Source organism: Antennarius striatus, chromosome 11 (genome assembly GCF_040054535.1).
Source record: "Antennarius striatus isolate MH-2024 chromosome 11, ASM4005453v1, whole genome shotgun sequence".
NCBI classification, from domain to species: domain Eukaryota; kingdom Metazoa; phylum Chordata; class Actinopteri; order Lophiiformes; family Antennariidae; genus Antennarius; species Antennarius striatus.
In genome coordinates, this window is record NC_090786.1 from 5,315,534 (window position 1) to 5,341,006 (window position 25,473).

Sequence of the window (25,473 nt, forward strand, 5' to 3'; positions counted from 1 at the left end):
CAATCGTGACGGCTCCTTTAGCCCATTGTACCTATTTTTTATCTTTATCTCATCCTTATTTCTCACAATTTTATATCCATGTTCAGAATTTTGTCTCCTCTTCTCTATTTGTACTTTGTGTATGTAAATATATGCCACTAGATTTCTGATTCTCTCCTGGGATCAGAGACGTATCTTCCCAACGCGCCTTGAAGAAAGTACAAATCCACGCTGAATGTTTGCACATGTACTTCCTGTTTGTCAGTAACCCACAAACGCACAGACACGAGTCCGTCTATTAATGTGTCGTAAGCTGTGCTACGGCGCCAGCTAACGTAATCCCACATGTATTTGGAGGTAACGCAAATATCAATCAATATTGGGCTGGTTGCACGCCCCCAAACCCCCTCCCCCCAACACACACACACACACACACACACACACACACACAAACTCCCAAAAAAAAATGACCTGCTAAACACCCCTTTTTATCAGGCGCTGCAACCCCTAAAGCTCTTATATAAATAAGATTAGTGTCGCGTTTGAGTGTCTGAGAATAAGAGGTGTAATATCTGATGGTTTTATATGCAGTATTATTGTTATCCCTTCTTAGTCGAGCTGATACTCCTCTCTCTCTCCCTCTCATTTCACATTTGTTCATTCGTTTATTCTTTCTCTGGATCCCTCTCTCCAGATTCAGACAGTATTATGAGGAGCTAAGCTGGAATAAAGCGCCCGGCATCAAATGTTCACATTGTTCTGTTCTGTCTGCCATACAATCTCTCTCTCGCTCTCTCTCTCTCTCTCTCTCTCTCTCTCTCTCTCTCCCCTTGCTGCTCTTGCTTTCTTTCTCTCAGTTGAAAACCCTTCTTGTGAATTTGGCTTTCCTCACACCTTTTAAGTCTTTTTCATCATCTTTCACTCTCTTTTCTCTCTTTATTTTCTCTCACCGACAATTAATGGTGATGCGTCCTCTCCTTCTTGCCGATCGTATTAATCTTCCGCTGCTCTGTTTGTCATCAATTAGGAAGCCTCACTCGTATTTAATTGAGGGGCCGTGTCCCCGTTCACAGCGGCCGAATCAGCCGCCTCGATCCTGGGAGCCGATTTAGGCTCTTTTGAGGCCATTTTGTTGTCGGCCATTTTCACATTTCCTCCCTACTCCTCGCCACAGAGGGCAGGCACCACACTATAATTACCCAATCTGTTCCCATTCATACTCTTCAATTTCAGCACCTCTCTTTCATTCTCTTTTTACACCCCCTCTTTCCCTTCTTCAATCCCTCTCTGCTCCCCACCTCTTTTGGAAGCCAGTTTCCCCCCACTTTTTTTTTTTTTTTTATACTCTAGGGTTACAAAAGCTGAGTTACAATATGGGGGTATTAGGACGGAGTACAGGCTCAGCTGGGGGCTGGCTTTAGCCAGCTGAGGGTTATCCATGGCAAGCCCTGAGTCACAGCACCGATGTTCTGTGATGTCGCTGAGGCGGAAGACTTTCCTTAACATGCTGTACCCTTTGATGGGCCCTCAGGCCCTGCCCTCAGCCAGAGGGAACCTTGCAACCCCAAGCAGCCCCTCCCTGGATGCCAGGATGACTGTTTCACTCTCTATTCAATCAACTGTTGGGAGTGTTTTACCCAGTCAGTTGTTTAAGAGTGTCAGTTTTAAGTATTGTGATTTGTTCTAAATTCTAAGACATTTTTTCCCCCCCAGAGTTGTTATTCAAAACCTGCAAATGCATATCCCTTACAGCGCAGATAGGATTTGAATGTAAACAAATGTCATTCATAAAGACTACAATTTTAAAACCAAAGCATTTATTTCACATATGTAAAAAAAATTGCCTGTGGTTGGAACAAACAGCTGTGTGATGCAGTGCCGTTATTAATGAAAATTGCGTCTGCCTTGAGCTGTAAATCGTCCCCCTCAGACATCATTTAGTAATATTATCTTCCCTCACGGCTCTTTAAGACTCAAACAGAGGGACACAGAGGAGACATGCTGTTTGCAATACTGTCGCAGACTGATATAGTAATGTGCTCGGCTGGATCTGTTTCTCCATAAAGAGAGAATACCAGCATTTTTGAAAGGTGAACAGTCCCTCGCGTCCTCTTCCACTTTTGAAATGTGACAGATAACATCCTGCCTGGTTCAAAACCGGAGAGATGAGGATGTGTGCGGGGATGATTTCAAAGTTTTTGGAGGAACCGGCATTTCATCCAAACGGTGCTCCTTTCTGATGTTTAGCTTCAAACAGCTTCTTTTTTTTTCTGTCTTTTCATCTGTGTCTTCTTTCTCCCACCAAAACACCCCCTTCTCCAAAAAAAAAAAAAAAAAAGGAGACCATTGTCATTGGAGCCTAGATTCATTTTAGATTAACATTCACGTTTCTTTCTTTCTTGCATTACCTTCAAAGGACCTCCATTATGTTGCAGCCGATAAGGGCGAGGTGGTGTTAGCGGATGTGGCCAAGAGGAAAGCTAATGAAATGGAGGCCCGGGCCGTCACAGGCAGTGGTAAGGAAATAATCAGAATGTCTGACCAAAAAGACACCGCTTGTGATTGGTTATTTCTCCTCACATCTGAAATGATAGGTGGGAGCCTGATAACCTCAGGAACTCACCCACTCCAACACACTTTTCTCCCAAACCCGTCCGTTGGTTTCTCAAACTCTTGTTTTGTAACACAAAGGAGAATTAAATCAGATCATGCCTGGCAGAGTATTATTCATGTACTCGTCACGCATGTTCATATGCAAGAATTTGATGTAGTGTGTGGGTGATTTTTATCGACACAATTCGATTTAAACAGTTGTGTCACACAAAAAAAATGTGTATAATCATCTAGTTGAAGCACATAATCACATAAAATCGAAATTTTTATTTATGTTTTTATTTATTTTAAAACCAAGCGGGGGGAGGAAAAACCAGCAAAGGCTCTTTTTTCTTTTTCTTTTTTCTTTCTTTTTGTCGTTACTTCAGGCGGTGCTGCTGCCCTTTGACAAACACTCCCGAAAGCACATACCAGAAGGGATCAAGCCAAGTTCCTGATTACACACACACACACACACACACACACACACACACACACACACACACACACGCAAACACACACAGACAAAGGCACACAATTTCTCCCAGGCTTCAAAGGCCAACCACTGAGCTGAAAACATTCAGATTTGTGAGGGAACTAGATGAACATGTCTGATGAGTCCTTCATTGGTGTTTAAAACGTACCGGAGGGCAAATGAGATGTTGAACTCAGTCGTATGGGCCACTCCTCGAAGGCAGAGCGCTTGTGTGTTTGTCTGAAAGTAAAAATGAGTATTTCTGTGTCTGTTTGCAGATTAATTTTTTTATTGTGATGCGGAACACACACACCACACACACACACACACACACACACACACACACACACACACACACACACACACACACACACACACACACACACACACACTCCTCCTCATAATCCTCCTAATTATGTCCTTGATGATTTACCTTAATAACTTGCAGCACGTCCTATCCTTGGACAACAGCACCACGGAGGGAGGAGGAGGGAAGTACGGACAGAAGACATGGAAGAGAAAGAAGAGATGATGGCAGATGAAGAGTAGATAATTGAGTCAGAAAGAAGAACCAAAAAAAAATCAAAAAATTGGTAGATTTAAAAACTAGATAGGTTTAGGTTAAAATGCTAATCATTGCATTTTGATTTTTTTTTTTCATTTCACATAATGCCCTGTCTTTTTTGGATTTGGGGTTGATAACTTTGCTTTCCAGCTCAAAGCCCTTCTCTAAAGCTCAAAGCCCTCCTCTTGGATGCAGAAAGTCCTCCCCAACCTGGAGCGATCAGTCCTCCACTTTCCAGTCAAGAACCATGGCCTCAGACTTGGAGCTGCTGATCCTCATCCTAGCTGATTCACAGTCAGATGTAAGCCCATTGCAATCTGGATGTCGCTGTTCAATGAAGGCAGCAGGACCACGTCATTTGCAAATAGCAGAGAAGAAGTCCTAAGGCTATCATCTGTGACCTCAGATGTTAGGGTAGGACTTGCCAATCCTGTTCATAACTGGAAACGGGTTTGACTTACTGCCAGCAATGCAAACCAAGCTTCTACTCTGACAATACGGAGAATAACTAACCGTAATAACCATCAACTCCATACTCTTGGACTTGTGGTACCCCCTTACAGTGTGCTACTAGGTTGTACGGTCATAAGCCTTCTCCAAATCCACAAAAATGTGAATTGTTTAGCTAAATTTTGATGCACCTTACATCATTCGAGCAGGCAGACTCTTCCTTCCAAACAGCCCCCTCCAAGTAAAGCTGTCATTACCAACATGAGCACTGAGTGGCACAACGGAAGTGTTGGGGCAATTTTCACTACCCTTCCCGAAAACTCCAGACAGAACACATTTCACCCCGGACCATGTTTGCCTGCCCCTGGATCACAACGTCAAGCTCACCCATGAGATGTTAAGGACAACATCTTGTCCTACTCGGAGGAGTTGAGCCATATTGGGGCTTCTTTGCTCATGGTCAGTGGGTAGCAGTCTTCCATTCGGAATTAATTTCAAGCAACAGCCTGCCAGCACAGAAAACCAACCCGCTGTGTTTTTCTTGAGGAGCAGCTATGAAATCAGCTGATCTAGGCCATTGCCACCCTGGATTATTTCAGTTAAATGCAGGAAAATCATAGAAAGAGAGTTGATTTGCATTGGAAAGAACAACCATTGAAACGGAATACATCTCCTGCTATTGATTGGACCATTTTTCACATTTTGAAAAATGACTCAATCCCAGATCCTCTATAAGGTGAACATATTTTGCATTGCACCAGCATCTGTCTTGGATTTGGAATCAGATTGGATGGAGACGACGTATTTCTATGCATCTCTTCTCACATTTATCTGCATCCATTGTAAACCCCTGTGAACAAGGATTCTGCGCTTGTTCGCATAAATACACAATAGAGGACACACATTTCAGCTTAGAAATTGCTCATAGCCGTCTGGCTGACAAGTGCGTTGATTTGGATAGATACCGCATTGTGAGAGCAGAGTAGCAAACGAGTGCGAGGGAAGGCCTCTTTCTCTTCTCCTCTATCTCTTTCTTTAGGATAGCGTATTTGCCAAGAGGAGAAGCCAACTTGTTTGCCTGATCATTCTGTTTCCCTCTCACAAAGGCTGATGTGACTGCAGGGCCCTTCAATGGGCAAAGAGACAAGAGCTTTATCTGAAGATCCACTTCGCCACCTCCTCTCTCTGCTTTCTTGATCGTTATGGAGAAAGCCTGTTAGCTCCGGTGTACGTTGGATCATTGTGTTATTTTCTTTGTATTCCATCCAGACTTGTCGGTTCTCACTACCTCCACTACCTTAAAGATCCTCGTCTCATCAGAAACTTTACTGGCATGACAAGTTTATCAGAAATAAGATTTGTTACTTCCTGATTAAAGAACGCCTACATTGAGCCGTCATACTAGGATCTGTCAACACCAATCTATATGATAGATTACAGGAATGAGAAACACGTTTATTATCCAATTTACAGTTTGAAACAGATGTTCATTTTAATTTGACAGATATCTCAGAAGCTTTGTCAGGTGAACAAAAGATTTGCACATGGCAGCGTTGAAGAAAGTGCTGGAACTGAAGAATGCAGATACAAGCGTTTGATTGGAATGCTGTGGCCGTTGTAGCCACCATGAACAAAACAAAATAATTTTTATCAATAATACAAACTTCCTTTTATTCCATTATGTGAATAAAATTGTTTTTCACCTTCGTCCCTTTCATCTTCGTCTTTTTCTGTGTCTTTTAGAAAATATTTTGAGTGGCAGAAATGACGTGACCCGTTGTTCTAGCCTCAACAACCGACAAACAGAGAGGAACCATAGCGCAGGATCTTCATACCGGGGCCCCTCCACCACACAGTAGGTTATGTGTGTTTGTCAGGTCAAGTGGATTGTGTTTGTTCTTAAAGCCTAACAAAGTGAGAAGAGTGAAAGTGAAACAAAGTACTAAATCTGTGTTTGATTCAATTTGTGTGTCTCATCACTACAGTTGTTAAGCTTTTTCACGCAGGTGTGACGATAACAGTGTTGATGAAACAGGAACTTTGGCAAGAGACACAAGTTTGTTAAAAAGAGTCATGCAATCAAGACATAAATATAATACACATCAGACCTGTATTTTTTTGCAGGGTGTGAGCATATATGAGTGAGTGCTTCTTTGTTTAGGTGTGGCCCTATAATGCGCTGGTGACACATCCAGGATGTACCCCACCTCTTATGCTTTGCCAGCTGGGATAGGCCCCAGTCACACCCCTGACCCCCAAGGCGGATAAACGGCTGCAGACCAAATGATTACGGTTGTCTCGTCTATCAGGAATGGATGGTTGGATGGACGGATGGACAGATGGACATCAGACTTGTATGAATATATGAACAGCATTAGAGCATCTGAGCCCAAAGGACCCGACTGCAGTCTAAAAGACTTCCCTCCCAGTTACATTTCAAACGTCAACTCCACATCAGTTCTGGGTCTTACGCTTCCAGTTATTCCCAGTGCTGAACCCAGAGCCAGACGTGACACCATTTCCCCCATGGTTCAGGCTCCAGAAAAGATGGATCTCACTGTTCCTGAGTGATTGCGTAATTCACCAGTCTTCACCAGTGTGTGTTTAGTCACCCAGTGTGACTAAACACACACTGAAGGCCCTTTTTGTGTCACACATACACAAAAAATTTCATACAAATATAGCCATCCGTGTGTCTGTTATTCTTCTTTTGTGGGGAGGTGGGTTCCTTGTCATACACCAACTCACATATTGGAGTGTTTATATGGGATTTGAGTGCATTAGATAAAAAGACACTCTCGTTCTTTTCATCCTCATTGGCTTTTCGTGGCTCTTTGAGTGTAACATTGATGACTCCCTGCACCCCCACCCAGCCACCCTCCAACCCCTCCACTCTGCATTTCTTAAACCCCATCCATCCAACTCAAAATCCCCTCCCCTCAGCCAATTTAAACAAGCCAGGTCCAGAAAGAGAGAGAAGAGATGGAGGGATGCTTTTCTTTTCTTGTGAAAGCTGTAAAAAGAAGAAGAGGGAAAAAGTGGCAAAGAGGGTTGGGGCAATATGGCAGCCAAACACCCCATCGTACTACCCCAGGTCTTCCCCTGCAACAGAGGCTAAGAAAGCAGATCTCCAAACTTCCCAAATGATAAAGGCCATATAGAGGAAGAGACAAAAGCCTCTGCCTTTTTATTCCACAATTTCCCCCCTCCTATAGAACATTTTTTTTACAATCAAAGTCCCCTCTTTTTTGTAATCTGGTCTCCGATGAAGTTTCATTGTTTCTCATGTGAAGCCAGAGACAGCTTAGCTGAGATGGAGTAGGGGAGGCATTGTGGCGCGGGCGTTCTCCCGTTTGGCTCGCTGAGAAAAGAGCAGAGAAAGAGAGGGAGGCGAGCACAATGGCAGTTTGGGGGCTCGTTGCACGATTGTCGCATTCCCCCAAATCCGACTCTGTGTGCTCGGAGAAGTGAGTGAGAATGAGACGGGAATCTGGAAAGCATCCCAATATTCTTGCAATGGCTGCCTGCCTATTGCACTCAGTGCAAACTCGTCTGCCAGCAAAGTAAGAAGAATGGCGGTTGTTTTTATTGTTGCTCACTGAAGGTCAAATTTAATTTGTCGAGACAAGGGCCAATCCTTCATATTTGACAAATTGCTTAAAAATAGTTATGTATTAATTCGACATTCATGACAAACAGAAACTTGAACAAGCTTGTATTCCCAAACAGCTGAATTTTCACTTCTGTGATATTTGAAGATATCTCAGAGCCCTGTAAGAGATTTCTATGTTCGATTGAAGGTAGTATAGTCAAGCTGCCAAGAAGAGCCTTTTTCCTACTGAAGTCTTGGTTGTTGTGGCACAACCTTTCTAAATGATTACTATACTAGGATGCTCTGGCTCCTGCAGAATCAGATGTTGTCTGGGTTGGGGTTTTTTTAAGCCAAAGGTCATTCAAATGGTCTATTGTACAAAAACTAAATTGCAACGGAAGCAATCCTTGTAGAGAACTGAGGAATCTAATCACACAGGCATCACCCATGTCATCTCAAATTTGTTGAAAGTAACTAGCTAGCTTTCCTGGCTGAGTTTCTGGACCCAGAGCTAAATAAATGTCCTCCAGTGGTGCCATTTGTTGTGATTCATAGCTCAACACGCGCAAAATTCTTGGCATGGCATGAGACAGACGTGAACTTGTCAGTTCCTCCACCCATTTGTTTCAGGGTGTAAGCTTTGCCAAGTAGGATATAAATAGATGATGTACAATTATCAACACATCTGACACCAGCTCCCAACTGCCTGTGATCAGGTTTTGATGGGCGTCATGGAAGTTTGAATGTTTGATGAGGGAACAAAAAGATGTACCTCTGGTTCTACCGCCATCGAGTTCAAACACTGCGTAAACAGTGTAGATTGATCAATTGATCTGAGAGCTATCTGTCTATCTTTCTGTCTTTCTATCTACTTGTCTACCTACTTATCTATGAACTCATCTATCTATCTACTTATCTTTCCATCTACTTATCTTATCAATCTGAAAGCAAGGAAGTCTAAACGTCATGAATCATATTATGAATAAAACTTGAAACATTATATCATTCGTGAACAAACTGGACTCAATAAATTAATCAAATCCTAAATATGAAATTCTCAAATGGAATGCCAAATTAAGAATATAATCTCAATGAGAATTTCCTTGACAGCAAATACTTTTATTTTAGCATCGCACTTCTTCATCTTACATGATGACTAGTGTTTGCACTCGATGGCGGTAGAACCAGATTTTCATGTTTTCATTTCCTCATCGAACGTTCAAACTTCCATGACTCACATCAAAACCTGACCACAGGCAGTTGGAAGCTGGATTCAGATATCTTTTTATATCTTGTTTATGTTTTGCTTGGCAAAGCTTACATCTTGAAACAAATGGGTGGAGCGACAGAGAACTCACAACCTCACCTCTTTCTAATGACATGCCGAGAATTTTTCTATTCAAGCTATCAATCACAACTGACGAAACAAAGAGCACCACTGGAGGATGTTTACCCAATTCTGGGTCCAGAAACTAACTAGTGTTCATGGTCTTTGTGATATTCCGCTGCACGTGGTTCTGGTTGCACCAGTCCACCAATGCCCCAGTAGTGCTCCTGTAATCCTTTTCACACCCTCCCAAACGCCGTCAATAATTGCTGAGTCATCATAGAATTTCTTAAGGACGCAAACTGCCAGATTTGTTCTGGAAGTCTGATGTGTACATTGTGAACTTGAACAGGAACATCAGTTCCTGGTGGTGCAAGAAACATTTTCTAGAGACGCAGTTTTGCAGGTGGACAGATCTGTAGATGTCAGATAGTTCATGACCCAGGAGATTAGTCCTGACCCCCCACCACGAAGAAGTCGAAGCGTATATATTGTATGAGAGCGTCTCACACACACAGTGATCTTCAGCTGGTGGCCAAACTGTGGAGGATCTGTGTGTGTGGGCACCATCGGCCTGATAGGAGCTACAATCATTCTCTCCAATCTTCATATTGTGATACGTGAGGGCAACAGGCCCGCGGTCGCTGATTAGTGAGACGGATCCCATCCAGGGCATTTCCCTAGGGGTGGGAATTGTCTGTAACTTCAGACTCGGGTTGAACAGATGTGTCAGAATTCCACCCAGCAGCCTGGGGCTGATGCTCTCAGACCCAGCTGCCTTCCCCGACTGGAGTCCAACTTCTTCCTGACCTCAGAAGAGTGGAGTGTCATCGGCATAGAGGGCGAGGAGGTGAAAGGGGGATCATGAACTCCAGGCAATGGTCATGGTGGGGTGGGCTAAAGAAAACAGACTGGAGTTGTTAGCCTCGAGCCGTGGTCGTCCATTCTACTCGAGACCCGTGATCTTCTCCATGCCAGACCAGACCTGCCTGATGCCGTCTTACTTCAGCTGTTGTTCCATCTTATCCTTGTTGGCCTGCTGGCCCTCGACTTTGGTCTTTACCTCATTACCATCCATGTCCTTCCTGTCAGACTGGCTCACAGATTTGCATTTTGGATGTTTGAATCCCATTAGTCCAATAGCTTTAATGGTGGTTACAAACAAAGAGATTCTCTACTAATTGTCACATCATAGCTGCCGGATTGTTAACCACAATCTCCACCAACAGTTTAGTGGTAGAGCCGGTTCATTAAAATAACATTTAAAAAAAGAAGAGTCACAGGTATTCCCAAGTGAGGTTTTACCAGTGTTGTTCTCTAAGTGTAGCCTGAGTGCCCTCCACTTCCCGTGTCAGATGTCTGACATGACTAAATGGCCATTTAGGACAAACTCCTGATAAGGCAACTGCATTTTTACCTTCCTATCCTGTTCCACTTCCTCTTCACATTTCACTAATTACATTTTTTAAGTGATTAACATTTGTCTTGCTGGAGGCCACGAGGATGAATCTCCATCTGGATTTTGAAATATGTGTTCAAGGCAGACCGGGGTTTTAATGTCAGTCACAGACTCTGCGGCGCTCAGAGCGAGAGATCAACGTGAGTGGCAACGGTTTACCTCGTTCAAACCCAGAATAGACAGTGTCCAACTCTTTGAAGAGCTTGCACTCTCTTCAGACATTCAGCAGTGTGTCTGTGTTAATTTGCTGTCGGGCTTTTGTGTGTGATTAGGCATGTCTAATGTTTGATTGTTGTACTTGTTGAACACATCAGAACCGCTTTACACGCGGCGTCTGTCATCCCCCAGTGTTTCCTGACGTTTGATTTTGGTCTGCAGAAAACCGTGGAGACGATGGAGACGGGAGCAGAAATGTGTCAATAGTCTCAAAGTCAGCTGTTATTTTCATGTTTTTTTTATCATTGAGAATATTGGAAATTAATATTGTTATGCATAAAACAGTTGGATTTTAAGAGTCCCCAATGAAGTCGCCGTTGTTGGGCAGTGTCTGCTTTCAAATCATGTAATGAGTTTGTTGTTGTCAAACGCATTAAGACGTTAATTCTCGTAGGAGATCAAATCAGAAACCTTTATTCTCTTACTATATTTTGTATCTGAATTATAATTTGTAAATGTAAATTTGTTATGAGGTGGTATTTGCCATTCATAGTTACAGAACAGCTTGTTTCATATCAGGATGAAGGACAGAATATTGTGTAGGAGCATTCTGTTGTTCTGATCTGTCGATTTGCAGATCAACAGTCCAAGAAGAAGAACTCTCTATCTTGTGTTTGTGAATAATTCCTAGAGAGGACGCAATGCTGTGTAACCTCACCTTTCCTTTTGTTCTCTCCCAGGAAGTCGAAAGACCCCGAAATGCTTCAAGTGGTCCATTTAGGAACGGTTTGAGTGAACGATCCAAGACGTGAGTGAGACTGATCCCAGCAACATCCCTCCATTAACCCGCTCTCATTCTGTTTTCTCTATGCCGAGCATTTACGTATCTGTAATGCTAAATGTTTTAATACTACGTATTTTGCTAAAAATTAAAAAAATGTAATTTTTTTTTGTAAATCCTTCAATAGTACATGCTTGAGCTTTTAAACAAACACACTCACCAGGGATGTGATTCACATTATTATGTGTGAGGGAATCTAAATGAAAACAGTTACACCAGGTTCAGCTTTTGAAAACACCAAAGTGTTTTAAACCGTTCTATTAATCAGCTGGCAAAAATAAAGACTTCTATTATATTTCCATCACCGCTGATATTGAATGTTCCAGGCTTCCTCTGTGTATGTGTGTGTGTGTGTGTGTGTGTGTGTGTGTTGGCCGAGATTACAGGCCACAGTTTTATTCATGAATAGAAGCCAACCAGCGTCTTTAAAGCATCGCACGGAGCTCCTTTCCTGAACAGCAGCCATAGCCGTGTCAGAGCTGTCGACGCGCTGCGCTCACCAGCTAATCTGACAGCGCCGCGCGAGCTCTAATCCCTCACTGTATCGTAATCTATTTACTTTGCATTCTAAGAGGATTTCCACCAAAAAATATACAAGAAGCGATGTTGGAAATGGACAGAAGATCAGCAAGGATGCTTTTCTGCTCCATTTTTTTTTTGTTTTGTTAGCTTTAAAAAAAAAATCATTGTATGTTTTTTTTGGGGGGGTGGGAGGGGAGTCAATTCCCTGCGAGAGGGATGGGTGAAAGGAATTACATTTCTGACTGATACTAATACTTCTCTTATGCAAACATCAGGATGTTATACTTCCCCTCTGATGATACAGTCACACTGCAGAGCCCGCTACAGATAAGTGGCATCTGTCGATGCCTTTAGTGCATCTCTTGACACGTTTATAATTTACAAACCAAGGCTGCATTATGTCCCAATTGTTCGACTTGACAGCTCGAATAGAAGCTGCAAAATTGCTTAACAGGCGAGCACCAGTTCCTCCCTTCTCCGATGGCCCACACAGTAGAAGCCGTTTTGACAAAACCAAACGGCGAAATCTGGCCTTTCATAATGCGGGAGACAAAAGTGTGACACAGAACGCTCTCCTCTGCTAGCCTTTAAGCGATTATGTCAGCATTGTGGGATCATAAATAGTTATGCTTCATTAAAAATGTGGCCAACAGTGTTGTTGTAAGGCTCTTGCCTCGTGCTCAGATCTCCACCATCCGAGATGACTCGCAGAGATGGGCTTATTAGTGGTATTAACATTCTGCACGGGATGCCGGGGCTGTGAAACGGCCTTGTTAACATTTGGAAATGAACTGAGCCTCTGGCAAGTTGCTATTATCCAGGTTATGTTTTTTTTTGTATTTTTTTTACACCCCTCCTCTCTTCTGTGCAGCAGCTGTGCAGCGTTTCTGCTGAAGCCTTATCGCATCTAATGATGGCTGTGATTAGAGCGATACTGTTTCCCCCCAGGGGCACGTTGTACAAGTTTGTTTCACTGATCTGCACAAGACCTCCAAAATATCGCAGAAAAATAAGTCCGGAATAAGTTTGAGAGGTTTTTTTTTTCAGCCAAGTATAACCGGAGTGATCTTAGTAGAGAAGAACAGAGTGGTGTTAGATTTCTCTTTAGTTACTGGTTCTCAAGATGTCTGATTTACATCAAGAAAAGTACTTAATTACTGTGCAGCGTATCTGTATTGAATATCTGTTTTTACTTCACAATAAAAAACATTACAATTTGATACCCGGTGATTAAAACGGCCTCAGAAAAGGATCAAGTTAAATGTTATATTTGTGGTTGAATGAATGAAAACTGAACGTTGTTTTTAGCTTCTTTTTTTTAAAACTTGGTTGTGTTTCAGAAACCGAATATTTTACATTCTATCAACAATCAATAGATTTTCATGTGATCAATGCGAAAAATATGATATCTTCACTAGATATTTATTAAATTACTCTTTTGCCTTTTTGTTATTTTTGAAAAAAAATATATTTGTAGTTGAATAGGTTTCATTTTTTTCTTCCTTTTTTTAATCACTGATGTATGAGTAAAGGTCAAAGGTCACCATAAAGGTTTAGCTGATTTTCCATTAATCTCTCAGCTCCTCGTAAGGCCGACATGTGGATAGTTTTTTTTTTTTTTTTCTCAATTCCGCCCTTTGGGTCTTCATGTTAAGAGAAATTAGCTGATGAGGAACAAATTAAATTAGCAAGGAAATGTGACAAACATCAGGCAGCGACCGGTTGACGCGCAGAGACGACGTCCTCTGTGGGAAACGCTCGCGCCTGCAGGCCAACAAGCCTCCATTAGGCTTACCCGTGTTTGCTGGGCTTAAGGGAAAGGACAAGTCGGGGCGAGGGTCCGCTGCATCCTTTCCAGATGAGATAATACAAAACCTCTTCAAATACCTTTCTACTCATCCCTCATTTAGAAGCAACGGGGAAGCTGAGGAGCAGGAGGACAGAAGCAAGCATCTTAAGTGAGACATCATTAGTTCTGTCCGCAAAGACCCTGAGCGGCGCTCACCAGTCCGGTCTCGTCTGATTTCCCATCAGCAACATCAAAGTAGGAAGGAAGTGTTTTGCTGCTCTGCTGACCTCAGATCAGCTGCTAGAGGAATGTTCTTTTTGTTAGGCAGATCAATTCATTCACAATCACCTCTGAAAGGTGACGATCAAGCTATCAGCGTTTCAGCTTCTGTGTTTAAAGTTCATGCTAACACTTTAACATTTGAATAACCTAAGATATAAAAGATTGCACATTTCCACGGATACATTGATCTGTGCATTTCTAGTTTAGAACTAAAAAAAAGTCTCAACAACTTGGAGATGGATTGTCATGCTCCCCAGAGGATGAACCCTTGAGGCTCTGATGAGCTTCTGGCTTTCTCTCTGACACCAGCTTGAGGATCACGTCGACGGTTTGGAGCGGAAATCTCGACGTCGACGGGATAAATCGCAATAAAATTTGGTTGTGTTCCCCTCAGGAAACCTGTGAACTAGTCTCCTGCTACAAAACGAACACAGATCGCTAATCATTCAGGCTAATAGTCTTGTTGTTGTGGCGACATTATTGCTTTAACGTTAGCTTCTGACTCAGGAGCTTCAGTGAAAGCTAACCTGTGTGGATTCAATCAGGAGATTCCTTTGCTTGTGTAAACTGCCCAGTCGTTTTATGAATGCTGCTGTATAGGTGCCTGATTTAAGGCAAACTTGTAGATGTTCACAATGTGTGGCTGTAAGTGTGACTTCTGTGTCTTATTAAAGGGGTGGTTCCCAAATGTTCGCCCTATGAAGAATGTTTCCGAAGATATCCAACTTCTCTGCTATTTGCCCATTTGGTTCTACTATTTCTTTCATAACAACTATAAAAAATGGAATATTTTTAATCCTTTGTGAAATTCATTTGAGTTCTGAGTCGACTCTATCCCCCACTCCCTGGAGGTCGCGACCCCCACCAAAGTTTTGGGAACCCCTGTTCTATAAAACAAGATGCAAGAAGAAAAGACGTGAAGATCATCTTTTTTTTTCTGACAAAACTGAAACCTGAAGCGGCGCCCAGGTACCCGCCCATGTCGGCGTACAGTTGACCTAAGATTTACCTCCCGGGTAAATATAATCCTCCTCTAGCTCACCTCTAACTCCTCATACTGGCCTGCAAACACACCAGAACGCCCAAGTCTGGTGACAGACAACAGCCAATGAAAGACAAGTTTTTTGTCCTGCATGGAAATAAAAGCCTAAAAAACCGTCCCGGCATGCAGGCCGCTATCGCTGCATCGCCCGCTCTTCCTCAAATCCCCTCTTCCTCCTAGTCCTTGATTTACGGAGGCCTGTAAGTTCTCACGAACCTGAAAAATCCTGGATCCGTCCGGCGGCGTCTTTATCTGTCTGTCTGTCTTTCCAGATACAAATCGCAACCACTCATGTAAAAAAACACACACAAAAAAAACAGTCCAACTCAGTTCCAGTTCATTTCCTGGACAAGTGTGAACAAAATGTCAACAGTTTCCAGTTCACCCTCATTCAGGCCACCTCGCCCAATCAGGTGAGAGGCCAGAAGGTGGCGGTGCGATCGATGGTCCTATTGAAGGGGGTGTGAAGGCGCCAGACCCTGAGCTCAGGTTAACACCACAAGCTGCACACACACTGTTTTTTTTAAATTTGTTTATTGAACAGCCGGTTGTGACAGGAATCACCTTTAAGACATTTAATTTAATGATTAATGATTTAGATTTCAAGTTTCTAAATTTCGATGACAAGAACGACAAATGTTAAGATTCAGTCAGAAATGTTTAACCTGGAGGATTTTAAAAACTGGTTATTAATCGCTCATGTAAAATCCTCTGAAGAATTTACGGCTTAAAATCAAGCTGTGTTTAACAAAGATAAACTATTTCACACTCTGTATCATCTGCTGAATCACTGCAGCTCATAGAATCCAAACACTCTGGCATCAACATGTTTGCTTTTCTGCTTAGATTCTGGGCATATTGAAAACAGTCCCTGATGAATATTCAGAGACAGAATATAAATCGTTGTCTGTCAGGCCTTTTTTGTTCTTTAAGAAATGTGTGCATTTGTTTTTAGAATTTCCATTTTGAATAGAATAGATTCTGCTCTGCTCATAAATGTGTCAGGGTTTATGAAAATGAAGCTGCTGCGTTGCTTTAATGGTTTCACAGCATTCATTCATTAAAATAATTCAAATGTAAAATAATACTTGTTATGAACGGATTGTTTCATAATGTCATTGAAGCATTGTGTATTTTTCATAAGTTTCTGAGCCAAGTTTTATGTCTCTGCAGATGTCTCTGCAGAACTTTATTGTTTTATTTTCTCCGGATTTATTCCTAAATTTCTTTTTAAAAAAATATAAAAAAAATAGTCAGGTTTGATTTTTTGAAACACCTGAAAGCATTTGTATTGAATGACTTCATTATTTTTTTTAATCTGTGTCTTAACAAAGCCTGAATTTTATACAACATCAGCAGAAACTTTATTTTATTTTTTTATTTTTTTTCTAAAAGCTGGTAAATAAAGAATTGTTAATTATACAGATCTCATATTGAAGCACTCACAGTGAGCAGGAATATTTAAGTGGGTTTTTTTTTAAATGATCTCAGATTTCAATTCTTTTTTTCCCTATTTTTGATTTTACTATAAAAAAAACCCAAAAGGCTTCCTAAAGAGTGAAAACATGCGGTTTTCCTTGCGGCTCCTTCCCTCCCGTCGTCGTGCGGGTTTTCCAGGTGAGCAGCTGTCCCACGTGGGACCTGCGGCTCCTTAAACAATTCCGCAAGATTTTGAGATTTGTCGCAAATGTTTGCTCTGCGTAAATCCGAACAAATCCGCTGCGCTGTTTGCGCGTCCTGACGCAAACATGTTTGATGTCCTGGTCGACAGATATTTATTCAGCTGCGGAGAACCTCATTTCCATAAAGAGAGGAGGCGAGAAAGCAGAATCACGATCGGAGAGGCCAACTGTATGTATCGATCAGGGGAGAGGGGGATGGGGGGGGGGGTCATCTGATCAGGTTTGATGGGAGGGATTATCGATATCGCGAAGGCTTTTAAATTTAAATTGAGGACGTTTCGGGTTTTCTGTGACGAATTCATCAGGATGATTCTTTACAGGCCTGGAGAGGGGAAAAAAAACGAAATGAGGCAACATCGAGGAGAATTAAAAAAAAAATAATTTCCAGAGCGCATTTTATTTATTTATTTTTTAATCTTTTTTTTTTTTTTTTTTAGATGTTTAGCGGTTTGTTCAGAAACTGTTTTTGGTTCACCCCCCCATCAAATATTTAGTTTTATATGACCTCAAAGCAACCTGATCTCTGATGGGCCTCGACTACAAATATAGAACTTTTATATTGACTTCTTATTGTGGTCACCAAAGTCACTCAAATATTTGCAGGTTGCTATTTTTATTTTTATTTTTTGTGCGTAAATATTGGAAAATTTGGATTTTAATATCGACACAAAAATCATAGGAAAGGATTTGAATCACGTGGATTTTGTGACCTGGATTAGAGGAGAAAATATTTAGCAGATTAAACTTTACACAAAATATTTGCATCCCTCTTTATAACACAGGACACTGAAAAAACAAACTCTTGTCTGTGTTTCTAATTCAAAACCATTGAGTCTTCATTAAAAACAACAGGCGGAGGGGCAGAAAAGTGTAGCCTGTTCTTTTGGGTGTGTGTGGGGGTGTGTGTGATTTATTTACACAAGGACGGTGTTTTATTGGGGCAATTAATTAGCATGATCCGTTTTGCTCTTATTGCCTCCTCCAGTGTGGCCTTTACCGGTGGAACAACCTTGCCAAAGACCTGACCTGATATTTTAACTCCCCCCACCTCTTCTTTTATAATGCATACATGCTCGCAGGCACAACACACACACACACACACACACACACACACACACACACTTAGCCTACATGTGACCCCCTAACCTAGCCCCACCTACGTAATTATAGCATCAGAGGCAGTAAAATTCCTGCAGGTTATTTTGCAGAAACTAACGCAGGAGTAATTATCGCGCCATTACAGCGGTGCGTTCAATTACCCCTCGATCAAATGGCTTCCGGCTCAATATTTAGGGCTTTTTAACGCCACAGTTGAAAAAGACACTTGGTCTCCCTGAAGCACGGGGAGATGTTGGTGTTTCAATTTAAAGACGGAGACGGAGAGGATTAAACTGCTCTCTAAAATGGAAATGCCGGCGTACACGCGTTCACGGCTTGTATTAATTATCGGCTCATTTGCATTTGCCCCGTTATAATTAGGAAAAAAAACCCCAAATCAACAAGCCTTTGAATAAAACTATGACTAATTCAAATGAGAGAGAACAGAAGTTGTAATTTGATGGTGTACATAAATCTAAAAACAACAACTTGACTCCCTGTTGGGAATCAAACAGAGACAGAATCCACTGTAGGAAATAAATATGACTTAACGGATCTTTATTGGATGAACATGTGTGTGAGGGTGGTCGCCTTTTAAGATACATTCAACATCTCACTGTCATTTCGGAGCTCTAAATCCACAGTTCCTCTCCAAAAATAATTAAAAACTAAAAAAAAAATTCAAAATGTTCTGACTCCACATCGAGCCAAGTGCTGTGGTTCCAAACGTGTCCCATATCAATGCCCCAGAGAGGAGGTCTGCTGTTGGGAAATGCAGAAACTAGACTAATAAATCCAGAGAGCGACGGTCACCCGGGTGAAAGCCGGAAAACTTCTGCATCCAGATTTATGATTTTTTTTTTTTTGTAGACTTTTCAAATTACCAAAACTTTTTTTTTTCTCTCAGTAAAACATATAAAACCAAACTTTTATGGCCAATTTCTTCTCTTTGGAATATTTTTGAAAGATTTACATACAGTTTTTTCTTCTTTTTTTTTTTTCTCCCAAAGTGGAAATTAACAATTTTAAAATTCAGGGGGAAAAAACACCAACTAAACATGGTCACTGCAACTGACCCAAATACATATTTACATATTTCAGCTCCTTGACACAGCTGACTAAAAATCTCTGTCATCCTAAAATAACAAATTTCAGAAATAAAAACTATACAGGATTTGATTGGGGTTTTGGGGGTTGTGGGGGGGGTGTAAAGAGGAGGGTTCTGGAGGCAGTTCCTGTTCATGGTGAAAATATTCCTCCCGTCCAGAGGGCTGGTGGTCAAAAAGAGTTCAGGATTGAATTTTCGGTTTGGTTTTCTTTAGCTCATCCATGAAGGGGTGTCTAAAAAAAAACAACAAAAAAAAACCCCCACTCTCCATCGTCAGGAAACTGCTCCTGCTGTTTTCTCTTCATGTGACAGGAGTGAGGTTTTTTTTTTTCTTTTTCAATTTTAAAAAGAGGTCAAGGACGAGGGGGGAGGAAAAACACAAAGTCTGATTGCTGAGCATTCCTGCTGCCATCTTGTTACGGGATGGTTCATAAACTCTTTTTGTCTTGGAAAAACAAAAAAAACAAGCAAATTGCTACTCTGGAAAAATGAAAGAGAGCAGATGAGCAGGGAGGGAAGAGGAGGAAGAGGAAGAGCGCGGGGGGGGAGAGAGAGAAAAGGCCTGATCACAAGACTTGGAACCTCCAGGAGGCCTGGTCTTTGTAGTCCAAGCAGTCCGTGGTGTTAAAGTTGAGCTTCCATGACGAGGCGGCAGTCTGCTCTTTGTAATCCAGGCAGTCGGAGGAGTTGAAGGCCAGGCTGGAGCCGCCGTAGGCCTGGTGGTGGTGGTGGTGGTGGTGGTGGCCCGACGACTGGCTGATGTGGTGGTGCGGGTGGCCTGACATGGAGGAGGCCGTCATGGGGCTGAGCTGGTGGGGATGGTGGTGGTGGGAGTGCATGGGGGCCAGGTAGGAGCCGCAGTCCACGCCACCGAAGTAGGAGCTGGACGGGGTGGGGTAGCCCTGGCCGTAGCCCGGCGTCTGGTTGTAGGACATCGGGTAGGAGGTGGCGGCGGCGGCGGAGCCTGACATGGAGCGCTGCATGCAGGAGGCGTTGGAAGGGGGTCCGGGCTCGGGGAGCGGCGCCACGGCGGGAGGAGGAGCGTTTCCGGGGGAGATGGCCGGACTCCAGATGGAGGAGACGGTGCTGATGGAGGTAGAGGTGCTGCTCAGCGCCGCTGGACCCGTGTTGTTGTTGGTGGAGGAGGAGGAAGAGGAGGACGAGCCCGTGCTGGAGACGGCAGGAGGGGTGAACTGACCACTGCTCTCCGAGCCGGTGCTCTCACGGGCCGGGGAGGACTTCTTCTTGGGCGGCCTGGCTTTGGCGCTGCTGCCGCTCTGCTGCTGCTGGCGACACTTGGCCCTCCGGTTTTTGAACCACACCTAAGACCGACAACAACAACCAGGAGTTAGAGACCCTACCCTCAAACATCAGCATAAAATACATGAAAAAAAAAAATACTCCCAGTCCACACTGGGAGCACATTATAGAGGAAAATTGGGGGTTATTAGCTATCAAGGTTCATTTCCACCACGGCCCCATTGGCTCGGCCCAGCCAGGGGTCTAATTTCATACCTGGTAGACGGCTCTAAGATAACAGGCTATTGGGTTTCACCACACAGTAGGGTAACTTTAGAGCACAGAGAGGACTGGATCATGTAGAGCATTTTGTTTCACACACATTCTGAGAATAATTCAAATTGTGAAAGGGACCGAGACCTGCCTGGATTTTTCTCCTAATACCTCTAAAGAGTAGCATTTGTCCAACACCGTCGTACACCTCGCACAGGATTTGTTGATGCACGCCAGACCTCTTAACTATGGATCCACTGGTTTAGATGTTCTCCAGACAGGTCCAGAGGTAGAGCATTGACTCATAGATCACTGCTTCCTGTGTTTCAATTCCGAAATTCCACTCCTGGTCTTTAAATCCCTAAAATATTCCTCAGGTCCTCTGGGATGACTTGACTTATTATTTTCAGAATGACCAAACTACCCTCCTCAGCAGTGGGACAAAGTCAGATCTGCTCAAACTGTCATTTAAATCAGGTCCTGAAACACAACTATTTACCGGCAGTACATTCAAAATGCTTCATATCTATTTTTATCTCTAAATTTCTTTCTTTCTTCTATTTTCTTCTACTTTCTTCTCCGACCTTTGCAGTTTGTTTCATTGATTTTACTTTAATGTGCTCTTCCTAATAATCCCTTGAGGTCTTAACATGTAATTTCCTTTTATTTCCTAAAATAAGACAATAAATATCTTATTTTTAATTCACTGCATCAACCCCACATTTGAATGATGCAACATAAATAAACTGGCCTTGCATCAAATATTAGAAAATCTATATAAATATATAAAATATTCAGATGGGATGTATTTTAAATGGGTTTTTTCAACCTGCTTTTTCTGGTTGTCTTAATGAGGCAACAGGGGCGGGTTTAACCACAGATGAGAAAAAAAACAACAACACGTGAACGCAACCCCCTCACCTGTAATTTCCCGATAACTCATTAACAAACCAGTCTATAATTTCAGTAATCCAGTCATAATCTCGTCATTATCGATCAATTGGGTCGTTATTATCCTTTAAAAAAAAAAAGGGTGGGGGGGAGGCTATCTTTACGTCACACGAGAAAGTGCGGAATTATTGTAAGAAATATTGAACGTCATCGATAATATTTGACATCTACGTCACTCAAAGATAAATTCCTGCTCAGGGGGGGGGGAAAAATACAGAAATGATTCCACTACAGCTTTTTAAATTATCTAACAATGTTGTGTTTTTAACTGTAATTTCAAAAAGTTAAATATACCTTTATGTAACGTTTAAGACAGTTAGCTTGTGGCTAATTCCCGGGTAAACTTCAACTCCGCGCCATAGGCTCGCGCCGACGGCTTCCGGTCTCACCTGGACTCGGGACTCCGGCAGGTTGATCTTCAGCGCGACCTCCTCCCGCATGAAGATGTCCGGGTAGCGGGTTTTGGCGAACAGGGACTCCAGCACGTCCAGCTGGGAGCGGGTGAAGGTCGTCCGCTCCCGCCGCTGCTTCCGCGGAGTCGCTGCGGAAACGAGGAGCCGGGAAACGTTCAATATTACAAAATAAGAGTCAGGAATAACATTTAAAAAAAAAGTTAAACATGAAATAATCCTTGTTTCTATGTGATTATCTGGTCGCTAACGTCAAGTTTTCTAAATTTATTTAAAAGACAAGTTGGAAACAGTTTACTAGTTTGCAAAACGCGCCGAACTTTTAAAATTTTTTTTATAATTTTCAGCTGAACTTTTGTCACGTTTTAAGAAGTTCAGACGTAAAAAGTTATTTTCTGAAGCTTTGAATGACTTCATCATTGCAGTTTAAATCATTTATCTCACACATACTCAAAATTAATTCATATCTTTCCAAATTAGATGAAAAAATAAGATGCTATTATTGTGATCTATGATCCGCGAGGTTTGAATGAATGAATGAATGGATGGATGAATGAATGAAGGAATGAATGAATGATTGATTCCGGGCTCTCCTGGGCCCTCGGCGCAGCGGCGTGGGCTCCTAACCTGGGTAGCCCACTGACGGGTGCAGCAGGTCCATGGCGCCGCTGAGCCCCAGGCCGTTGACGCCGTAGGGGGGCTGTTTGAGGTAGGACATCATGCTACAGGCGGTCACTGCTCCACCCAGCTCAGACCAATGGTTCGGTTTCCCCCGATGCTGCAGCTTGACGGAACAGGGCTCCGATCCAAGTCACTGCGGGGACACGGAACTGAGTTACAAACGTCCACAGGTGGACACGGGTGGGAGGATTCTCTGAGATAAACCCAAAGGCGCATCGGGACAAAGTGAATATCCGAAATATTGGGTGGCAGGACGAAACAGATGAATTACAGGGTAATAATTTTGGAACATGAATTTCCTTCAGGAGTTTAGTGACAGAATAAATGACTTTTCCTCAGCTTTTATCCAAAAATAAATAAACTGACTTTTCAATTCATAAAACATTTTATTTCCTAGCTGGCAGATTTCAGCAGATGGACGTGAATGAAACGAAGGGGGAAAAAACTTGGTTTTATTTCCCCTAAATCATCTACTAAATTTTATTTATTTTTTTTAGTTTGGTGCAAATTATTTTTCTGGATGAATATTTACTAATTATTTCATTAATTCCAAAACATTTCACATTAGAGAATAAAGCAAGGAGAAATCATGTGAATGCAATTAATTGAAAGAAACCAGAATTCTATTTATAGAGTAAAAGACGCAGATTTCTTTATTCACTTGTTGCTCTGGAGCCGCGATTAAATAATTTATCTGTTAAAAATTTGGCAGCGACGTCTGTGTGTGTGATAGGTGTGTGTGTGTGCGTGTGTGAAGGCCTATACAAACTCACACATACCTACAAATGACACATACACACACACACACAGGTTAAAACTGGATTTTGAATCTAGAAAAATCTGTTATGTTTTTTTTTTTTAAATTAACTTGTTTCAGCTCATTTTAAATTCCTTTGGGGTTGTTATTTCCAATGGAATGAATAAAATAAAAGCAAATATTTGTCTTAAACTTAAAGTGAGTTTAATTGTTAGAAATACTTGCACTCATTTTTATTTTATCTGTTTCTGTGAAGATATTTTAACACCAATTTCTTTAACTCTCAAGAGCAAAATAACCTCATAAAAACTGACATAAAGGAGGATGGTAATATAATATTTTTTCTTAAATAACACTTTAATATTGCAGTTCTTTTTGCTTTTCTCAGATTAGATTGAATTACAATTTTAAACATGTGTAATAAACTTCTGCCTTTTCCCACTAGTTTTGATTCCAGGTCGCTCTGGAGCTGTGAAGTTCATCCAGGATCACACTTCTAGTTTAAAGAAAATACACCTCGAGGTTTAAACGCGTGTGAATTAAATTAGCGGCTCTAAGAGGAGAGATTATTCCAACAATGAGCTCCTAACTGGCCAAACCAGAACCATCCAAACGTGTATTCCAGCGGCATTTAAACATTTCCTCTTGCTCGGCTCGGCCGGAGTGAAAAGACGAAATCTCGGTGCAAATTAACTCAATTAGAATTTAGATTAGACCTCCGGGGAAGCGTTTCAGAAGAGCCCTTATCAGCGAAATAAATTAACAAAAAACCAAAACACGCCTCTCCAATTATCTGCTAAGTGGTTGGTGCGTTTTTTTTAAAGGCCGATTGTGTCAAAAACTGCCAGGAATGAATTAGAATAGAAATTCTAAAAATTATCTGGAGGAAGTTAACTCAATTTATCCATCTGGAGACGCAGTCATCCGATCATCGGTGATCGTTTGCTCCGCCACGTTTCTGCTTTTAAGAAAACTTTTGCGTTGCTTTCAAGAGATCCTTCTGCTCACGATTCGCGATTCACACGTTTTTTTACGCACGAACTGGAAAAGAAAGTGCGTTAAATCAGCCGGGAGGAAGAGTCAGGAGGAAGACTACCTTGTTTTGGGGGTTTTTTTTGGTCGTTCCTTCCCGTCTCCTGGGCTCTCGGGCCACGAGAGGCGCAATAAATTTAAAAAAAAAGATATCCAGCCGTGGGAAGTCTGCAGGAACAAAACTCAGAGGTGCGTCAGTCTTGAAAAACAAACAGCGTGAAAACCGGGCAGCATCACGGAGAGGCGACGCGTGGATCAGCGCTGGGGTGTCGCCGTGTCCTCGGTGCAGTTCCGGGTGTTTTTTACAGCCAGATAAATCAAACTCATTTGCTTTCGGGGGGCTTGTTGTCGTCTGTCAGAGTGTTAAGGTGATTTCTAATGGAGACGGATGGAGATTGATCACCTTCTCTCCGCCCTGCGCCTCTATGTGCGGAGAACACCTGCGGGATCCGCCTCCCGCGTCCAATCAGCGTGCGTCGCGACGCTGACGGACGGCGAGGCCGGCCTATAGGCGAACAAAACAGGGCGGGCCCACTCCCACTATGCCCCCCCCCTCCCTACCAACCAACCCCCCCCCCCCCAGCCACCCTCCTCTCGGTCCCGGTCTCGTCCTGGACCAAGCAAAGGAGAGGGTTTAAAATATGGAAATGTTTGGCAGGCCCGTTGGAGGAAGCGCCTCACACAAAGTGTCCAGCTGTCCTGCGCGTTATAACAAGTTATTTACAAGTTGTTTACACATTTGTTTATTATTTTTATGCAGCTGACAAGAATAAAATAGACTGGATAAATCTCCAGAACGTTCAGCAAGATTTTAAAGCCAAAAATAACGGATATTACCTTCATAAAACTAGTTTCTCCTCAATCAGCCCATTTTCATCTTTTCCTTGATCTTTTTTTTTTTTTGTCACTGAAACATTAAATCAGTTGTTTCTTTAAATAAAATTCCTGATAGGTAAATAAAGAACATAAAAAGAAAACCATTAAAAAAAAAGCAAAGCGCTGCATTTTAGTTTCTTTATCTGAAAACCTTTCCTGAAAGGCCTGCAAGCCTCACCGGGTAATTTGAACGCTTTTATCATCACCGTTAATTCTTTTGTGGTTACCCTTAAATTTCACGTCGCCCTAAAAAAAAAAAAATGAACGTGAGACATTAAAAAAAAAGGAGAAAGAA

The 25,473-nt window shown here is 42.2% G+C and overlaps 2 protein-coding genes across 12 annotated transcripts in view; one reads left to right on the top strand and one right to left on the bottom strand.

Annotated features, from left to right (window-relative positions):
• wdpcp (WD repeat containing planar cell polarity effector) overlaps nt 1–14,805 on the top strand; it is a 58,487-nt gene extending 43,682 nt beyond the window's left edge. For 6 of the 10 annotated variants that reach the window (XM_068326674.1, XM_068326677.1, XM_068326676.1 and 3 more), the window contains 3 exons: nt 2,396–2,495; nt 5,805–5,916; nt 11,336–12,097. In XM_068326674.1, coding sequence (XP_068182775.1) covers nt 2,396–2,495; nt 5,805–5,916; nt 11,336–11,387 — 264 coding nt within the window. In that variant the 3' untranslated portion in view covers nt 11,388–12,097. Of the gene's footprint in view, nt 1–2,395; nt 2,496–2,960; nt 3,913–5,167; nt 5,289–5,804; nt 5,917–11,335; nt 12,098–13,868 lie in introns of those variants that run through there. The other 4 variants (XR_011037265.1, XM_068326673.1, XR_011037266.1 and 1 more) reach the window with 4 other exon arrangements.
• A 3,629-nt stretch (nt 14,806–18,434) lies between these two features.
• otx1 (orthodenticle homeobox 1) lies at nt 18,435–24,741 on the bottom strand. Of its 2 annotated transcripts, XM_068327407.1 has the most exons (4): nt 24,367–24,741; nt 22,460–22,646; nt 21,812–21,963; nt 18,435–20,281 (listed from the first exon to the last, which is right to left on the bottom strand). In XM_068327407.1, exons 2-4 carry the CDS (start codon nt 22,551–22,553, stop codon nt 19,526–19,528), a joined length of 1,002 nt encoding a protein of 333 aa, XP_068183508.1. In that variant the 5' UTR covers nt 22,554–22,646; nt 24,367–24,741; the 3' UTR covers nt 18,435–19,525. The 2 variants fall into 2 exon arrangements, with proteins under 2 accessions (XP_068183508.1, XP_068183510.1); XM_068327409.1 differs by lacking the exon at nt 24,367–24,741 and having other exon boundaries at nt 22,460–23,227.
• Nucleotides 24,742–25,473: the final 732 nt, after the last annotated feature.